Source organism: Vicugna pacos, chromosome 3 (genome assembly GCF_048564905.1).
Source record: "Vicugna pacos chromosome 3, VicPac4, whole genome shotgun sequence".
NCBI lineage: Eukaryota > Metazoa > Chordata > Mammalia > Artiodactyla > Camelidae > Vicugna > Vicugna pacos.
Genome location: NC_132989.1, coordinates 15,431,095 through 15,445,042, shown reverse-complemented (window position 1 = coordinate 15,445,042; position 13,948 = coordinate 15,431,095). Strand labels below are relative to the sequence as shown.

Genomic DNA, 13,948 nt, shown 5'->3' with positions numbered 1-13,948 from the left:
AAGATGTAAATATATATAATGGAATACTATTCAGCCATTAAAAAGGAACAAAATCTTGCCATTAGCAGCAAAATGGTGTGCATTATGCTAAGTGAAATAAGTCAGGTAGAAAAAGATAAATACTGTATGCTATCACTTATATGTATAATCTAAAAAATATAATAAACTAGTGAATATAACATAAAAGAAGCAGACTTACAGATATAAAGAACAAACTAGTGGTTACCAGTGGAGGGGAGGAGAAATATAGAGATGGGGAATGGCACCTGCACAAACTATTGGGTGTAAGACAGGCTCAAGAGTGTACTGTACAATGCAGGGGACATAGGCAATATTTTGTAGTAACTATAAATGGAAAGTAACCTTTAAAAATTGTATAAAAATTTAAAAATCTTTAAATAAAAAATAAAGAAGTTAAAATTTTTTAAATTTTAAAAACATAAAAAGAATAAGATACCTAGGAATAAATCTAAGGAGGTAAAAACTCAGAAGACTGTAAGATACTGATGAAAGAAATTGAAGATGACACAAACAGATGAAAAGATATACCGTGTTCTTGGATTGGAAGAATTAATAGTGAATAAAATGACCATACTACCCAAGACAATCTACAGATTCAGTGCAATCCTATTAAAATACCAATGGCATTTTTTATAGAACTAGAAAAAATAACTCTAAAATGTGTACCGAAACACAATTTAAAAATAGGCATAGGACCATAGACATTTTTCCAAAGAAGACTTACAGATGGCCAATAGGCACATGATAAGATGCTCAACTTCACTAATCATCACAGAAGTGCAAATCAAAACCACAATGAGGTATCACCTTACTTCTGTCAGAATGGCTATTATCAAAAAGACAACAATTAACAAGTAGTGGTGACCACGTGGAAAAAAGGGAACGCTTATGCAGTTTTGGTGGGAGTGTAAATTAGAGGTTCCACAAAAACAGAACTACCATAACATTCAGCAACTCTACTTCTGGGTATGTACCCAAAGAAAATGAAAACACTGATATATGCTCTATGTTCATTGCTGCATTATTTACAATAACTAAATATGGAAGCAACCTAAATGCCCATCAATAGATGAGTGGATAAAGAATATAACATATACACACATCACATATACACATAATGGAATATTACTCAGCCATTAAAAAGAATGAAATCTTGCCATTTGTGACAACATGGATAGATTTAGAGGGTATTATGCTAAGTGAAATAAGTCAGAGAAAGACAAATACATATGATTTCACTTATATGTGGAATCTAAAAAACAAAACAAATACAACAAAACAGAAACAGAGTCAAAAACACAGAGAATAGGTGGTTGCCAGAGGGGAGGGAGTCAGGGGGAGGAGAGAGGTGAGGGAGATTAAGAGGTACAAACTTCCAGTTATAAAATGATTCATGGGAATTAAATGTGTAGTACAAGGAATATAGTTAATAATTATATAATATCTTTGTATGGTGACAGATGGTAACATGGTAACTACATGGTGATCATTTTGAAATATATAGAAACATCAAATCACTATGTTGTATACCAGGAACTAACACAGTATTGTAGGTCAAATTTAGTTCAAAAACAAATTCATAGAAAAAGAGATCAGATTTGTGGTTACCAGAGGTAGGGGTGAGAGGAAGGGGATTGGATGAAAGTAGTCAAAAGGTACAAACTTATAGTTATAAGAGAAATAAGTACTAGGGATGTAATGTACAACATGATAAATATAATTAACACTGCTGTATGAGAGTTGTTAAGAGAGTACATCCTGAGAGTTCTCATCACAGGGAAAAAAATTTTTTTTCTATTTCTTTAATTTTGTACCTAGACAAGATAATGGATGTTCCCTAAACTTACTGTGATAATCATTTCATGATGTATGTAGGTCAAATCATCATGCAATGTACCTTAAACTCATACATGGTTATATGTCAATTATTATCTCAGTTAAACTGGGAGGAAAAAAAAGTCTGAGAAATGTCACAGCCAAGAAGAGCCTAAGGAGACATGATGACTAAATGTAATGTGGTAGCCTAAGTGGGATTCTGCAACAGAAAAAGGACAATAGGTAAAATCTAAATAAATCTAATAAAGTATGAACTTTAGTTAATAAAAAAAAAGTAAAGAAAGGCAAGATGACGATGTCCTATCAGATGGCTTAACAGTACTTTTGAAGTGGCAAAAGAATCAGTAAAGATAGATCAGTAGAGGTTATACATTCCGAAGAACAGAGAGAAAAAAAGAATGAAGAAAAATGAACAGAACCTCAGAGAAATATGAGATACCATTAAGTGCACTAACATGCATAAAGGGAGTATTAGGAGAGAAGAAAGAGAAAAGAGCATAAAAAATTTTAAAAGAAGTAATGGCTGAAAAGTTGCCAAATTTACTGAAATCATTAATTTCACAGCAATTTCAATCAAGTTCCAGGAGGATAAAGGCAAAGAGATCCACAAAAGACACATCATGCTCAAAGTGCTAAAGCCAAAGACAAGGAGAAAATCTTAAAACCAGAAGAGAAAATGAATTCATCACTTACAAAGGATCCCCAATAACATTAACAGCTGACTTCTCAGCAGACACAATGGAGGGCTCCCCCTAAAATCACCTAGAATATTATTCAGCAATAAAAAGGAAAGAAGTACTGATACATAACTACATTTGTGCATTAGCTACCTTACTAACTTGGACATTAAATATTCCTTTTTTTTCCTTACTATGGAGGCCCAGATTTTTCTGGAAGGTACTTGGGCAGTTCTGAAACAAACATTTTATCCCTAATACTATGAGGCCCACAGAACTTACCGATTAGAAAAAACATAGTTTGCTTCTTTACCACCATTTGAGTGACTCAAGCATTAACGGGTCGGGTGTGAGATAAGCTGCTCTCCGTGGTGCTGATACATCAACGAGGCTCAGGGCGGTGGCTCACAAAGGTGAGTTTACTTGCTGTTTCGGTCCCAGAGGCAATTTTCACTCATCTGCAATAAATGAGAAAAATAAGAACAGTGCATGAAGTTTTTCATAAAGTTAATTCTATTCAATATAAATGACATTCATTCTGTTTGTGTTCAAGCCAGGATGTTAAAATATTATTTTTTATAAATACTGGGAATAATAGATGGTAGTTGGTAGTTTTAAGGTCCTAATCTGATACAGTATAATAATGCTGACAATCCTTTGTTGGTCTCTCTACTTTTTATTTTACCAGTCTACAAAATCCAAAAGTCTGGGTGCCAGCTCCCTTGGGATACCATTGTGTATCTGGGAAGTAGAGGGAGCCATGGGTCCCATTCTCTGCCCTCCATGTTTTATTTACAATGAGGCTTGAACTGCAGGGTAGTTGTGGCAGGAACTGACTTTCTGCATAGGTAATAGATGACCATTGCAATCCCCACAGAGCTGGAGAGACAAGACACCCAATTATCAGCAAACCGTGGGAATTGCTCCACACCCCACTTACAGAGGACTACATGTAGCTGTCTGTAGCATAAAATAATAATAATAATAATAAAACTTTCACTGAGAGGTTGTACTCTGGCCTTGCCCAAGCAAGAGCAGTATTGCACAGCATGGACCCTGGAGCTCAAACATGGGCTCTGCCATCATTAGCAGTGAGACCTAACCTCTCTGTGTCAGTTTCTTCAAGATAAAGTAGAGATATTAATAGTAAGTTTTTGTGAGGATTAAATAGAAATGCATATAAATGGCCTAGCATATAGTAAATGGCTGATACATTTTTGCCATAACCATGTGCTGTCACTGTCCACTATAGAATAGAGCCTACAGTAAACTTCTAGGTTCCTCACTTTCCACTAATCTCTCAGTAATAAAATGGGCAATGCCTAACTTTTGCCCCAAGTCTGAGTTATATGTAGCTGTCTCTTTGTCTTATATATAATAGAGTTAACTATAAAAATGCCCTTTTAAAACTAAAGTGTGTGTGCATCAAAAATTTTGTTTTACATTGTATCTAGTATCTATCAAGTACTGACTATTTGCCAAGTACCATACTAGGTAATTTTCATGTCTGTCTCAGTCCTTTTCACAATGCCAAGAGGTAAATTTGACCAATACCCATACTTACAAGCAAGGAAACTAAAGTGTAGGCGAAGGCACAAAAACACCACATCTGCTTTGCCTGATGTTGAACAACCAGCAAAGGGCAAAAGAAAACAGACTGTCTGGTTGTAAAGCCCTTGCTCCTCATCCCCATGCTCTGCTGCCTCCCTTTGGCTCCCTGTCTCCTTTCCTTCACACTAAATGTATCTAGGGGTATAGATCTAAATATTGCTGTTTTATAGATGGAGAGATTGAGAGAGAAGCTACCACCACCCAATACCTTCACAGGGGTCGGAACTGAGGGCCTTTTCTTGCCTCATCTCTGCAGGTGCCCATCAGTATAAGTACGGTAAGAACCGAGCTGAGGAGGATGCCAGGAGGTACCTGATAGAAAAAGAGAAGCTGGAGAAAGAGAAAGAGACAATCCGGACAGAGCTGATGGCACTGCGACAGGAAAAAAGGGAACTAAAGGAGGCCATTCGGAACAGCCCAGGTAATTATGTGGGTGTGGTCCTGAGCACATGGGGGGGCGGCCCTCAGCCTTGACACTGCCCTTGCACCAGCCACCTGGTTTCTTACTGGGTACAGGTAGGCTTCTCCCCGCCTTTTCTTCCCCCCACCTCCTCTCTCCCCCTCCTCTCCCTCCTCCTCTGCCTCATCTCTCCTGACTAATGGAAGTACCACCAATTTAATAAATGCTTTTAGAGTGAGGGGATGGAAAAGCAACACAAATGTGTACACTTAATGTGGTAAAATAATATCTGATCATAGAAATGCTAAAATGTGAAAAACAAAGTGTACCTTACAATTAAGGAAATAAGACATATCATTTTGAACTCCACATTAACTCATTCATTCACAAATACATGCTGAGCATCCAAGTGTGTGAGACATTAGGCTAGGTACTGGGAGTGATGGACAGTGACACTTTGCCAGGATCCTCTTCTGAAACCCAAGGCCATGACCTCTGCAGGCCCTGCCTGCCCTGGGCTCCTCTGCACCCCACTTTCCTGCCAGGTTTCTGTTGAATTTTCTCTATAGCTGCAGTTCAGCACCCCTTCAGACTGAGGTTTCTGAACATCTGGAGGGAACAGAGGTCTTCTCCTTACATAGAATATGTCCAGGGTCATACAGCCTCATGAGAATCAGATGGAACCTATGGAGGGTTTCCTAAGGGAAAAAATCCCCACAGTTCACAATGTTGCAAACAATTTTAGGAGCTCATGTGCTCCTGGAGCCATAGAGTGCCCAGGAATACATGAGCCTCAGACTGAGAACTTCTGGCTTAAAGATTTGTTATGTGTGGCTAGGAACCAGAATCAATGGGAAGAAGGCACAAAAATGCGGTTTGGTTTCAATATGAAGAACTATGAGTTAGAATCAGGATTTGGACCAGAATGACTTGACTGTCCAACTTGTCCTGCTCAATTTTTTTCTACTGCATATCACTTTTTAACATCTTATTTATTTACCACATTGTTCTCCGTCTGTCTCATGCACAGGCACGTGCGCGCAAACACACACACACACACACACAAATTATAAGCTCCAAAAGGGCAAAGATCTTTGCCTATTTTGTTCACTGATATATCCCAAGGGCACAGAACAGTGCCTGGTACATAGTAAGCACTCAATAAATATTTACTGAATGAATGAATGAACAAACAAGTGAATGAACAAATGAATTTTTAAAACCCACCATTGCTAGAAAACCCTCCAGTGCAGCTTCCTCAGGGCAAACAATGGAACTGATTTTTAAACCTGGTAAGATCCAACACAGCTCTTGGCACAAAGGTCCTAAACTAACATAGTTTTGTTGGCTTAAACTGAATAAGCAGCTAAATCCTAGTAGGAGTCTATGATCAATGTAAAGCCCTGTGTCATGATTCTTTGTTACAAGAGAAACCGAACTCAAATAGGCTTAGAAATGAAAAGAAAAATGTAATGGGAAACTTGAGTGATCAGTGACAGCAAGGCCTTTTCTAGTTCTTGCTTCTGCCTTCCCCTACACTGGTTTCATTCTATGCCCCTCGTGGTGGTATAAAGGCTACACAACTCTAGCCCTCAACCAATCCATGCAGCCACCCCAGCAGAGGCTTCCCAGAGGCCCCCCAAAACACTTCAAGATTCACTCTGATTAGACCAGCTTTGATCCCTAAACCAATCACTGTGACCAGAAAAGGAGATATAATTATGAGCCAGGGTCTAAGTTATGTGCCAACCCTTTAACTAGGAGTGAGGTCAGCCCCATTCAAACTGTAAGGAATGAGAACGGAATGGGGAAATGGATACTGGGCAGGTAAAAACCACACAATATAGCATGGAGCTAGAACTCCAGGCCCAAAATCCATCCCTTCACCAAGACTGAGGCCTGGAAAGGCCCTTGGGGAGGGCAGACTAGGGCCTGAGGTCCTGCCAAACTCCCTGATGCTTCAGGCCAGGCTCAGCTATTTCTCATCAATGTCTTTGGACACAGGGACAAAGTTAAAGGGTCTGGAGGAGGCCCTGGCCACCCTGGAAGCTCAGTGTCGGGCGAAGGAGGAGCGCCGGATTGACCTAGAGCTGCGGCTGGTGGCTGTGAAGGAGCGTTTGCAGCAGTCCCTGGCAGGGGGGCCAGCCCTGGGGCTCTCTGTGAACAGCAAGAACAAGAGTGGGGTGAGTCTACTCCCTCTGCACCAGGCGCAGCTGCTCCTTAACTCCCTCATACGCTACAGATCTTCATGATCACTGTTTGGGGTAGGAGTTATGCTATATACAGATGAGAAAGCTGAGGCCCACAAGGAGAGCGGACATGCCACAGGTGGCATAGCTATGAAGGGGACTCTTCAAGCAAGTTCTCTGGCCTGTGTTCTCTCCACTGAAACACCAGCATTTGACTTTTTATCCTGAATATGATCTTAGAAGTGCCCTTGGAGCTATTGACAATAATAACAAACTTGTGTTGATCAATTACCTTAGGCCAGTACAGCATCTTAACCTGTATTATCTCACACAATCTTCACAGGTCTGTGAGATGGTATTATGTGTGCTCACCCCATTTGAGACTTTAAGGAAACTAAGGTTCAGATGTTGGTCTTGCTCAAGGTCACTCAGCTAAGTGGGAGACAAGATCCAAACCCAGGAAGTCTGACTCCAGAGCCCTGCTTTAGCCACCAAGCACATGCCCTCTCCTGGGATCTCCAGTGTACCAGGCCATCCTCAAGGCTTTGCTTCCATTACTTCTAATTTTCCCAGCAACTCTTCTTGAATAGGATGTCCTCAGGGAGAACTTCACTGACCTGTCTTTATCAATATTTCAACCTCAGCATTACTGACACTTGAAACCAGTAATTCTTTTTTATAGGGACTATTATGTGCATTGCAGGATGTTTAGTGGCATTCCTAGCACCCATTTGATGCCAGATACGCTGATGCTTCAGGCCAGGCCCAGTTATGACAACCAAAAATGTCTCCAGAATTGCCAGATGTCTCCTGGAGGACAAAATCGCCCCCATCTGGGAACCAGTGGTCTAAATTACTGACAGTCCCATCTGTTATTCTGCCTCATAACATTAAGCACAATTTGTGTGTGAATATATGTATCTGTATACATGCATATAAAATATATTCATGTCCTTACTTACCTGCCTCCCCCACTAGATTGTATTTTTACTAAGAACTGGACTGTGTCTGTTTTGTTTATCATTATACACCTGGTCCTTCAGTCTGAAATAGAGTAGGAGTGCAATAAATGCCTGTCAAATGAATACATGTTATACCTGCTTTCAGACAAGGAAATTGAGACGCAGATGAAATGACTAGTCCAATAAGTGTCAGTTGTCACTGGGAACAGTATTCCTATTGTTGTCTGAGGTCACACCACACCTCATGACTCTGAAGTCAGAGAATTTTCTTCCACACCTACACTTCCTCTCTGTGGAGCATTTCCAATCTCAATTAGAGATGAAGAGTTCAAGGGCCAGGGAAAAAACAACTTCCCAAAGTCACAGAGGGCTGGTGGGAGTTAGAAGTGGTTTGCTCATCCAAGCTGCTCTCTCCCACCAGTATGCCCCGATATTCGCATTCCAGGCTTTTCCCTCCACTTTTGATCCTTATGATGGCTTTTGGAGACAGTCTTCTCTAAATTCTCTGCAGGCTTAACTCGAAGTATGTCACACTAAAGGAATTACATCCAGTAAGGTACTAAGCAAACACTGGGAAAATACAGGGGGTAAAGGCAGTGTAGAAAATGCAAAGGAATATAGGAGAGAAGTTAAGAGACAGGACTGTGGGTTTTGAATCCCAGCTTTCCCACTCACCAACTGTATGGCCTTGAGCAGTGACTTGATCTCATTTTCCTTATCTGTAAAATAGGATGACTAACAATAGCACCTGCTTTATAGGCTTCAAAAGGCTAAATTAGCTAATCTATGCAGTGCTTGGTGTATAATGAGTGTTCGATAACTTTAATTTTAGTAATTTTTGTCATTATCTTTATTCCAAGGCCCTCAGGTATCTTCCACCCGTCTGATGCCAGAATGTTTGCATAGTACCTTCTACTTACATTCTTTTGCGGGCAGGCTGAGTGTAAGTAGCCACCTAGACCTCACCTATGTAACTATTCTTGTCATCAACAGGAAACTGCAAATAAACCCCAGAACAACGCCCCAGAGCAACCTCTCCCTGTCAATTGTGTTTCTGAGCTGCGGAAGAGAAGCCCATCCATTGTAACCTCCAACCAAGGAAGGGTGCTACAAAAAGCCAAGGTACCCCGAAAGCTAAGCTTATCGAAATTCAGAGATCTGGCAGCCTGCCTTCTATAGAACCTCACCAAGAACCAAAAAATCAGCTAGTGAGAAAGGCAGAGAAATGCCAATATATCCAAATAGTAAAACTCACAAACTTTGCTCAGAGACGATTTGCTCAAATCTCATTCAGAACCTGTTTACTTTTTCTTAACACATAGTTCTAACAAGTTCTGGTTTCTGAGCCTGCAGAAACTTGGGGCCAGCAGTGTTTCACAGCTTCTCGAATTTCAGAGAGACAATATGGTGCATATGCTATATATGATGAAAAACCCCAAGTTCTCAGGAGGCACCCTGTAAGTGAACACGTTAGTAATTCTACAACAAGACGTGAATATTCACACCATATGGAAGAAATAGATTACAAACAGCCTCCTATCAGTTCAGGTCAGGTTCTGTCACCAAATGAGTATGTGCCAAAACACTTGAGAAAAATTTTGGTTTCAGAGCTCTTTGCATTTCAGAATTGCAGATAAGAAAGTGTGGACCTAAAAAAACAAATACCTGAGCATTAGGACATGAGACTAGAGAAGTAACTGGCCCAAGACCAGATCATCTAGATCAGATCAGACACTGGCAAACTTTTTCTGAAAAGAGTCAGATAGTAACTATTTGAGGCGTTGTGGAACACACGGTCTCTTTCACAGTGACTCAGCCTGGCCATCAGCAGGAAAGTAGCCATAGGCAATATGTAAATGAATGATGAACATGGCTGTATCCCAATAAAACTTTGTTTATGGACAGTGAGACTTAAATTTCATATAAATTTCAGGTGTTGTGAAAAATTATTTTTTTTCCAAATATTTAAAAATCTAAAAACCGTTCTTAGCTGACTGGTCACACAAAAACATGTAGTGGGCCAGATATGGCCCATGAACCGTAGTTTGCTTCTCCTTGAACCTTGTAGGCCATTGGAAGACCTTTGGATTTTGTTCTAACATAATGGAAGGTCAATGGCAAGTTTTGACCAAGGAATTTTTGCCATGAGTTATATTTTTAAAGGACCATTCTGGCAATGCTGAGAATGATAAGGGAATACAAGAGAACAGTAAGAAGCAGTAATCTTGGTAAGAGATTAGAAAGGTTTAGTAGAAGTGATAGGAAACAGCTGGCTTTGGAGGTAGAGCTGAAGGATTTGCTGATGAGGATGTGGAGGATGAGGAAAGGAAAGGATGACTTAGGTCACTTCCCTGAGCAACTGCAGTCTAGATGGTGAAGACTCAAGAGGCACAGGTTGGGACTGGAGAATTCTCCCACCAAGAATTTTCTAAACATCACCTTCTAACCCGGTTCATACTATCCCCTCTGGGGCTGGCTGGAAACCCCATGGATTGTGTATGAGTAAAAAGCCATTCACTGTTGGCCATGACTTCAGTGTTCATCTCAGGTGAATTCCTAGATGACCCCAGAAGGAACAGAGCCCTGTGAGCAGCCTGTCCTCACCCTTATTGTTAAACTGCCTTGCCTTCTCTCCTATCAGCCTCCTACACCAGTCACAGTGCTGGGGAATAGCACTGATGCGGTCTCCACTCCCCAGCTCCTTCTGGACCTCAGTTTCCTTGTTTGAAAAAGACAAACTGTGGTGTTTGAGTCCCCTTAGAGGTGAGACCCAGTGTGGAGGTATGGCTTACCTGAGGCCAAAGAATGAGAGTAGGATTAGGACTTATGACTCTCTAATCTGGCCATGGAGATCTTTAAATAATTAGGTGCAGTGGAATGGTTTTATCCTACAAGTCACACTAGAATATTCAACAGACTGATTTTTTTCTTTCTTTCTCTACTTCAGGAATGGGAAATGAAGAAGACCTAGAAAGAAGATGAGGATTTCATCCAAAGGAAATACCACCTTGTCCATTCAAGACAGAAATGCTTTTTTCACAAGGAGACATCGGAAGACTGGAAATAGCCCACACCCTCTGGGGCACCCAAAAGACCAGCCTTTATCGTCTGCATGATTATAGGGGACATGGGGAGGGAAGAAGTAGAAGAGAAGAGGGAAATGGAGTGCAGCCTAACTTTATGGAAGGTGGAAAAGGGGGTGGAAGGAGACAGAAATCTGCACACTTGTAAAGGTTTTGTTAAATGTCTTTGCCTTCCTTTCTGAAGAAGAAATGAAAGCACATGTGAATAAGCCATTCCATCCCATTCTCAGCATCCCATTCCCAGTCCTTAGGGCAAAGGAGGGCAGAGCTGAGGCATCGGTGGTGCAGTGTAAAGAGACAAGACTTGATTATCCAGCCACGCTTGTGCCAAATGGATTCATGTTGGGCATTACTGATAACCTCTGGGCAAGATAAATAAGATAAAAAAATCAATAGAATTATCTCGACCTGCATAAAAATGAACAAAAACTACAGAGATTATGTATATCCTACAATCATTCTTCATGATTACAGAATCCTCATGATACAGAATCCAGAATCCCAGATTTGGATGTTTTCAAGTCAGAGATCTGGCAAAAAGAGGTTAATTAGGCAGAGAGGTTCAGTAGCTGACATATTTTAAGCTCACAGTGGCACTAAGTGACAGGAGTATGGATTTCTAATGTCCACAGGATGCTACAGGCATTGTAGGGTAGGGTCATTTGCTGTCAATCAGGTCCCTTACTTAATTTATATGGCACTCAGGCTCAAGAAGCTATGGTTAGAAACCCAGGTGACATCCTTTATTTAGGTCTTAAACCTTATCTTACACTTGAAGGCCCACCAGTCTGCCTTTCCATACCTGCTATCAAGAAAAACTATGACAGAGGATGGTGACTCATTTCTGCCACAAGGGTGCTAAGCCTTTTACAAACACTTGGTATTTTTACAGGGGAACAAGGACCTCAAGTCCCAGGTAGTCTATTACTCACTGCTTTCTCAACACTGTAGGCACTTTATAGGTCTTTATCACCTTTCCCCCCAATAAAGATAAAACCACTTAACTGAGTTCAGAGGTTAGCTCAGGAAGAGAGAATGGAAATCCCAGTATAACCTCTGGACACTCTGCTAGAGGCGTCACATATTTTATTTGCCTATGGCTTTACATACTTGAGCCTCACTCAAACTTTATCACCCTCTGAGGTAGCTGGAGATCAGAGCAAGTAGCATAACCTGACCAAAAGCACCCAGCTGTCAGTGGCAGAGCATAAGGTTTAGGGCTGATAAGCCCGGATCCACGCCGGGCTGTTTGAGCCCTGCCTCTTCTACTTAACCAGCTGTGACTTTGGGAAAGTCATTTGACTTCTCTGATTGTTTTCCTTACTTGTGAAAACTAGGTTAACAACTGTACTTTTCTCCCAAGACTACTGGGGGAATTCAATGAGACAATACATAGGAAGCATCTTGCACAATGTCTGAGAAATAGGAAATGTTCAGCCAATAGTTTATTCTTATTAGCTAGATAAGAAATGACTGACTCAAAATTCTGCCCCTTGCACTGAAGAAATGACTTTTACATAGTTATTACAACCACCAAAAGCTAAAAGGCAACCAATCCATAACTGACAGCTTTCATCCAGATTCCACCTGAGTGTTTTCAGTGACAAGGGAGCTTACATAATCTGGATTGTCAGTGTTTTCTTAAAATGTGGATCCTGTAATGGTAACCAGCAATCTGATTGCGTCCTCAGTGTGTGTCACATTCTTTCTCATGCAACTATTTTGAGGTTAAATGTCCTTTCCCATCAATAGATTTTGGACTCTTTGAGAGCTGGGACTCTTGGAAATTGAAAATTACCATTTATTGAGCACTCAACACGCATCAGGCACTGTGTTAGCCAGGGTCGGCTTCACAGGCATAACCACGTGTGCAGTCACGCAGGGTTCCGCACTTAGCAGGGCCCTATGCTTAGTTTAATGCTCTGCTGTTACCCTCAAGTAATCTTGAACAAGGGGCTCCACATTTTCCTTTTGCCCTCTAAATTATATAGGTGATCCAGGGGCTAACTCACCACTTTTGCAGGTATTATCCCTTTAGTCTTCCCAAAACCCTGTGAGTTAGGTTCTCTTACCCCAGTTTTCACAGTTCAGGAAATGGAATCCCAAAGAGGCTAAGTAGCTTGCCAAAGCTCACAGTTAGGAAATGGTGGAGCTGGCACTTGAACACATGAAATCTGACCCTATAGCCCCCCACCTTAGTTCCAAGGTTCTATTTTATTCATGTCTCCCCTCTCCCCTTGCTCTGCAGCATTCAGAAGCACACATGCACTTAATAGATGAATGAATGGATGCATATATGCAGCACATCTGCTGTTAAGTTAGCTAAGAGAAGTGTAAGCAAAATGGCAAAAGCGTGGATGCCAGTTCTGGTTTGATTGTTTTTTCAAAGTTTGCAGGCTCATGGGTCTCAGCTGGGCTTGAAGCTCCATCCTCCCCAGCACTGCCAAGTGTTCAGACTATCAGATTTCTAGTATCATCAGTGGGGATCCTTGAGCAGGTTCACCAACCTCTCTGAGCCTTAGTTTTCTCATATTTAAAAGAGAATCGTAATCCCTCCTTAAACCATGTTGCTCTTCTCCTAAAGCCAAAAAGAAACATAAGGTGTTGGTTACAACACATGTGAGCTGGGCCTTGGACAGAATATAAAGATGGAAAAGCCTCCAGCTCTGTCCTCATGGAACTCACAGACAAGCAGAGAGAACATCTGACCCAAATAGATATAGTACAAGTAAGCCACGTTATGGTGAAGATTCAGAATGATGAAAGCACACCTCCCATCCCTCAAAAATTTTTTTTTGATATTAGGGACTATTTAGTAAGTACTCTGGCAACTCCATGTGCCCTCAACCCCAGTTACCAGTCCATCCTCACATCCTGTCTACTTTCCCTACTACGCCTCTCTAAAATCCAGCCACTTTTTCCTATCTCCACTGACACCATCCAACTTCATTAATTCACTCCACAAACATTTTAGCACCTACTATGTACACCTTTTGTTCGAGATGTCAGAAATCATAGCTGTGAACAAGACACCCTAACCAAGTTCATACACTAGTTGGGAGAACAAACAAAAAGGAAGCAAAAAATAAAATACTAAGAGGGAAAGGAAAATGTGCTGAACAAACGTAAAATAGTATATCCTTTAAAAAGAGTGGTTACAAAGGTTTCT

General features: G+C 40.9%; 1 protein-coding gene and 1 long non-coding RNA gene across 15 annotated transcripts in view; one reads left to right on the top strand and one right to left on the bottom strand.

The window, feature by feature from the left end:
* AFAP1L1 (actin filament associated protein 1 like 1) overlaps positions 1 to 11,213 on the top strand; it is a 57,734-nt gene extending 46,521 nt beyond the window's left edge. For both annotated transcript variants that reach the window (XM_006204462.4, XM_072955092.1), the window contains 4 exons: positions 4,402 to 4,566; positions 6,550 to 6,728; positions 8,690 to 8,818; positions 10,644 to 11,213. In XM_006204462.4, coding sequence (XP_006204524.2) covers positions 4,402 to 4,566; positions 6,550 to 6,728; positions 8,690 to 8,818; positions 10,644 to 10,667 — 497 coding nt within the window. In that variant the 3' untranslated portion in view covers positions 10,668 to 11,213. The remainder of the gene's footprint in view (positions 1 to 4,401; positions 4,567 to 6,549; positions 6,729 to 8,689; positions 8,819 to 10,643) is intronic.
* The window catches only part of LOC107033535 (uncharacterized), a 92,913-nt gene that overhangs the window by 78,080 nt on the left and 885 nt on the right, over positions 1 to 13,948 (bottom strand). For all 13 annotated transcript variants that reach the window (XR_012067107.1, XR_012067130.1, XR_012067137.1 and 10 more), the window contains exon 2: positions 2,817 to 2,992. This is a non-coding gene — a long non-coding RNA (uncharacterized lncRNA). The remainder of the gene's footprint in view (positions 1 to 2,816; positions 2,993 to 13,948) is intronic.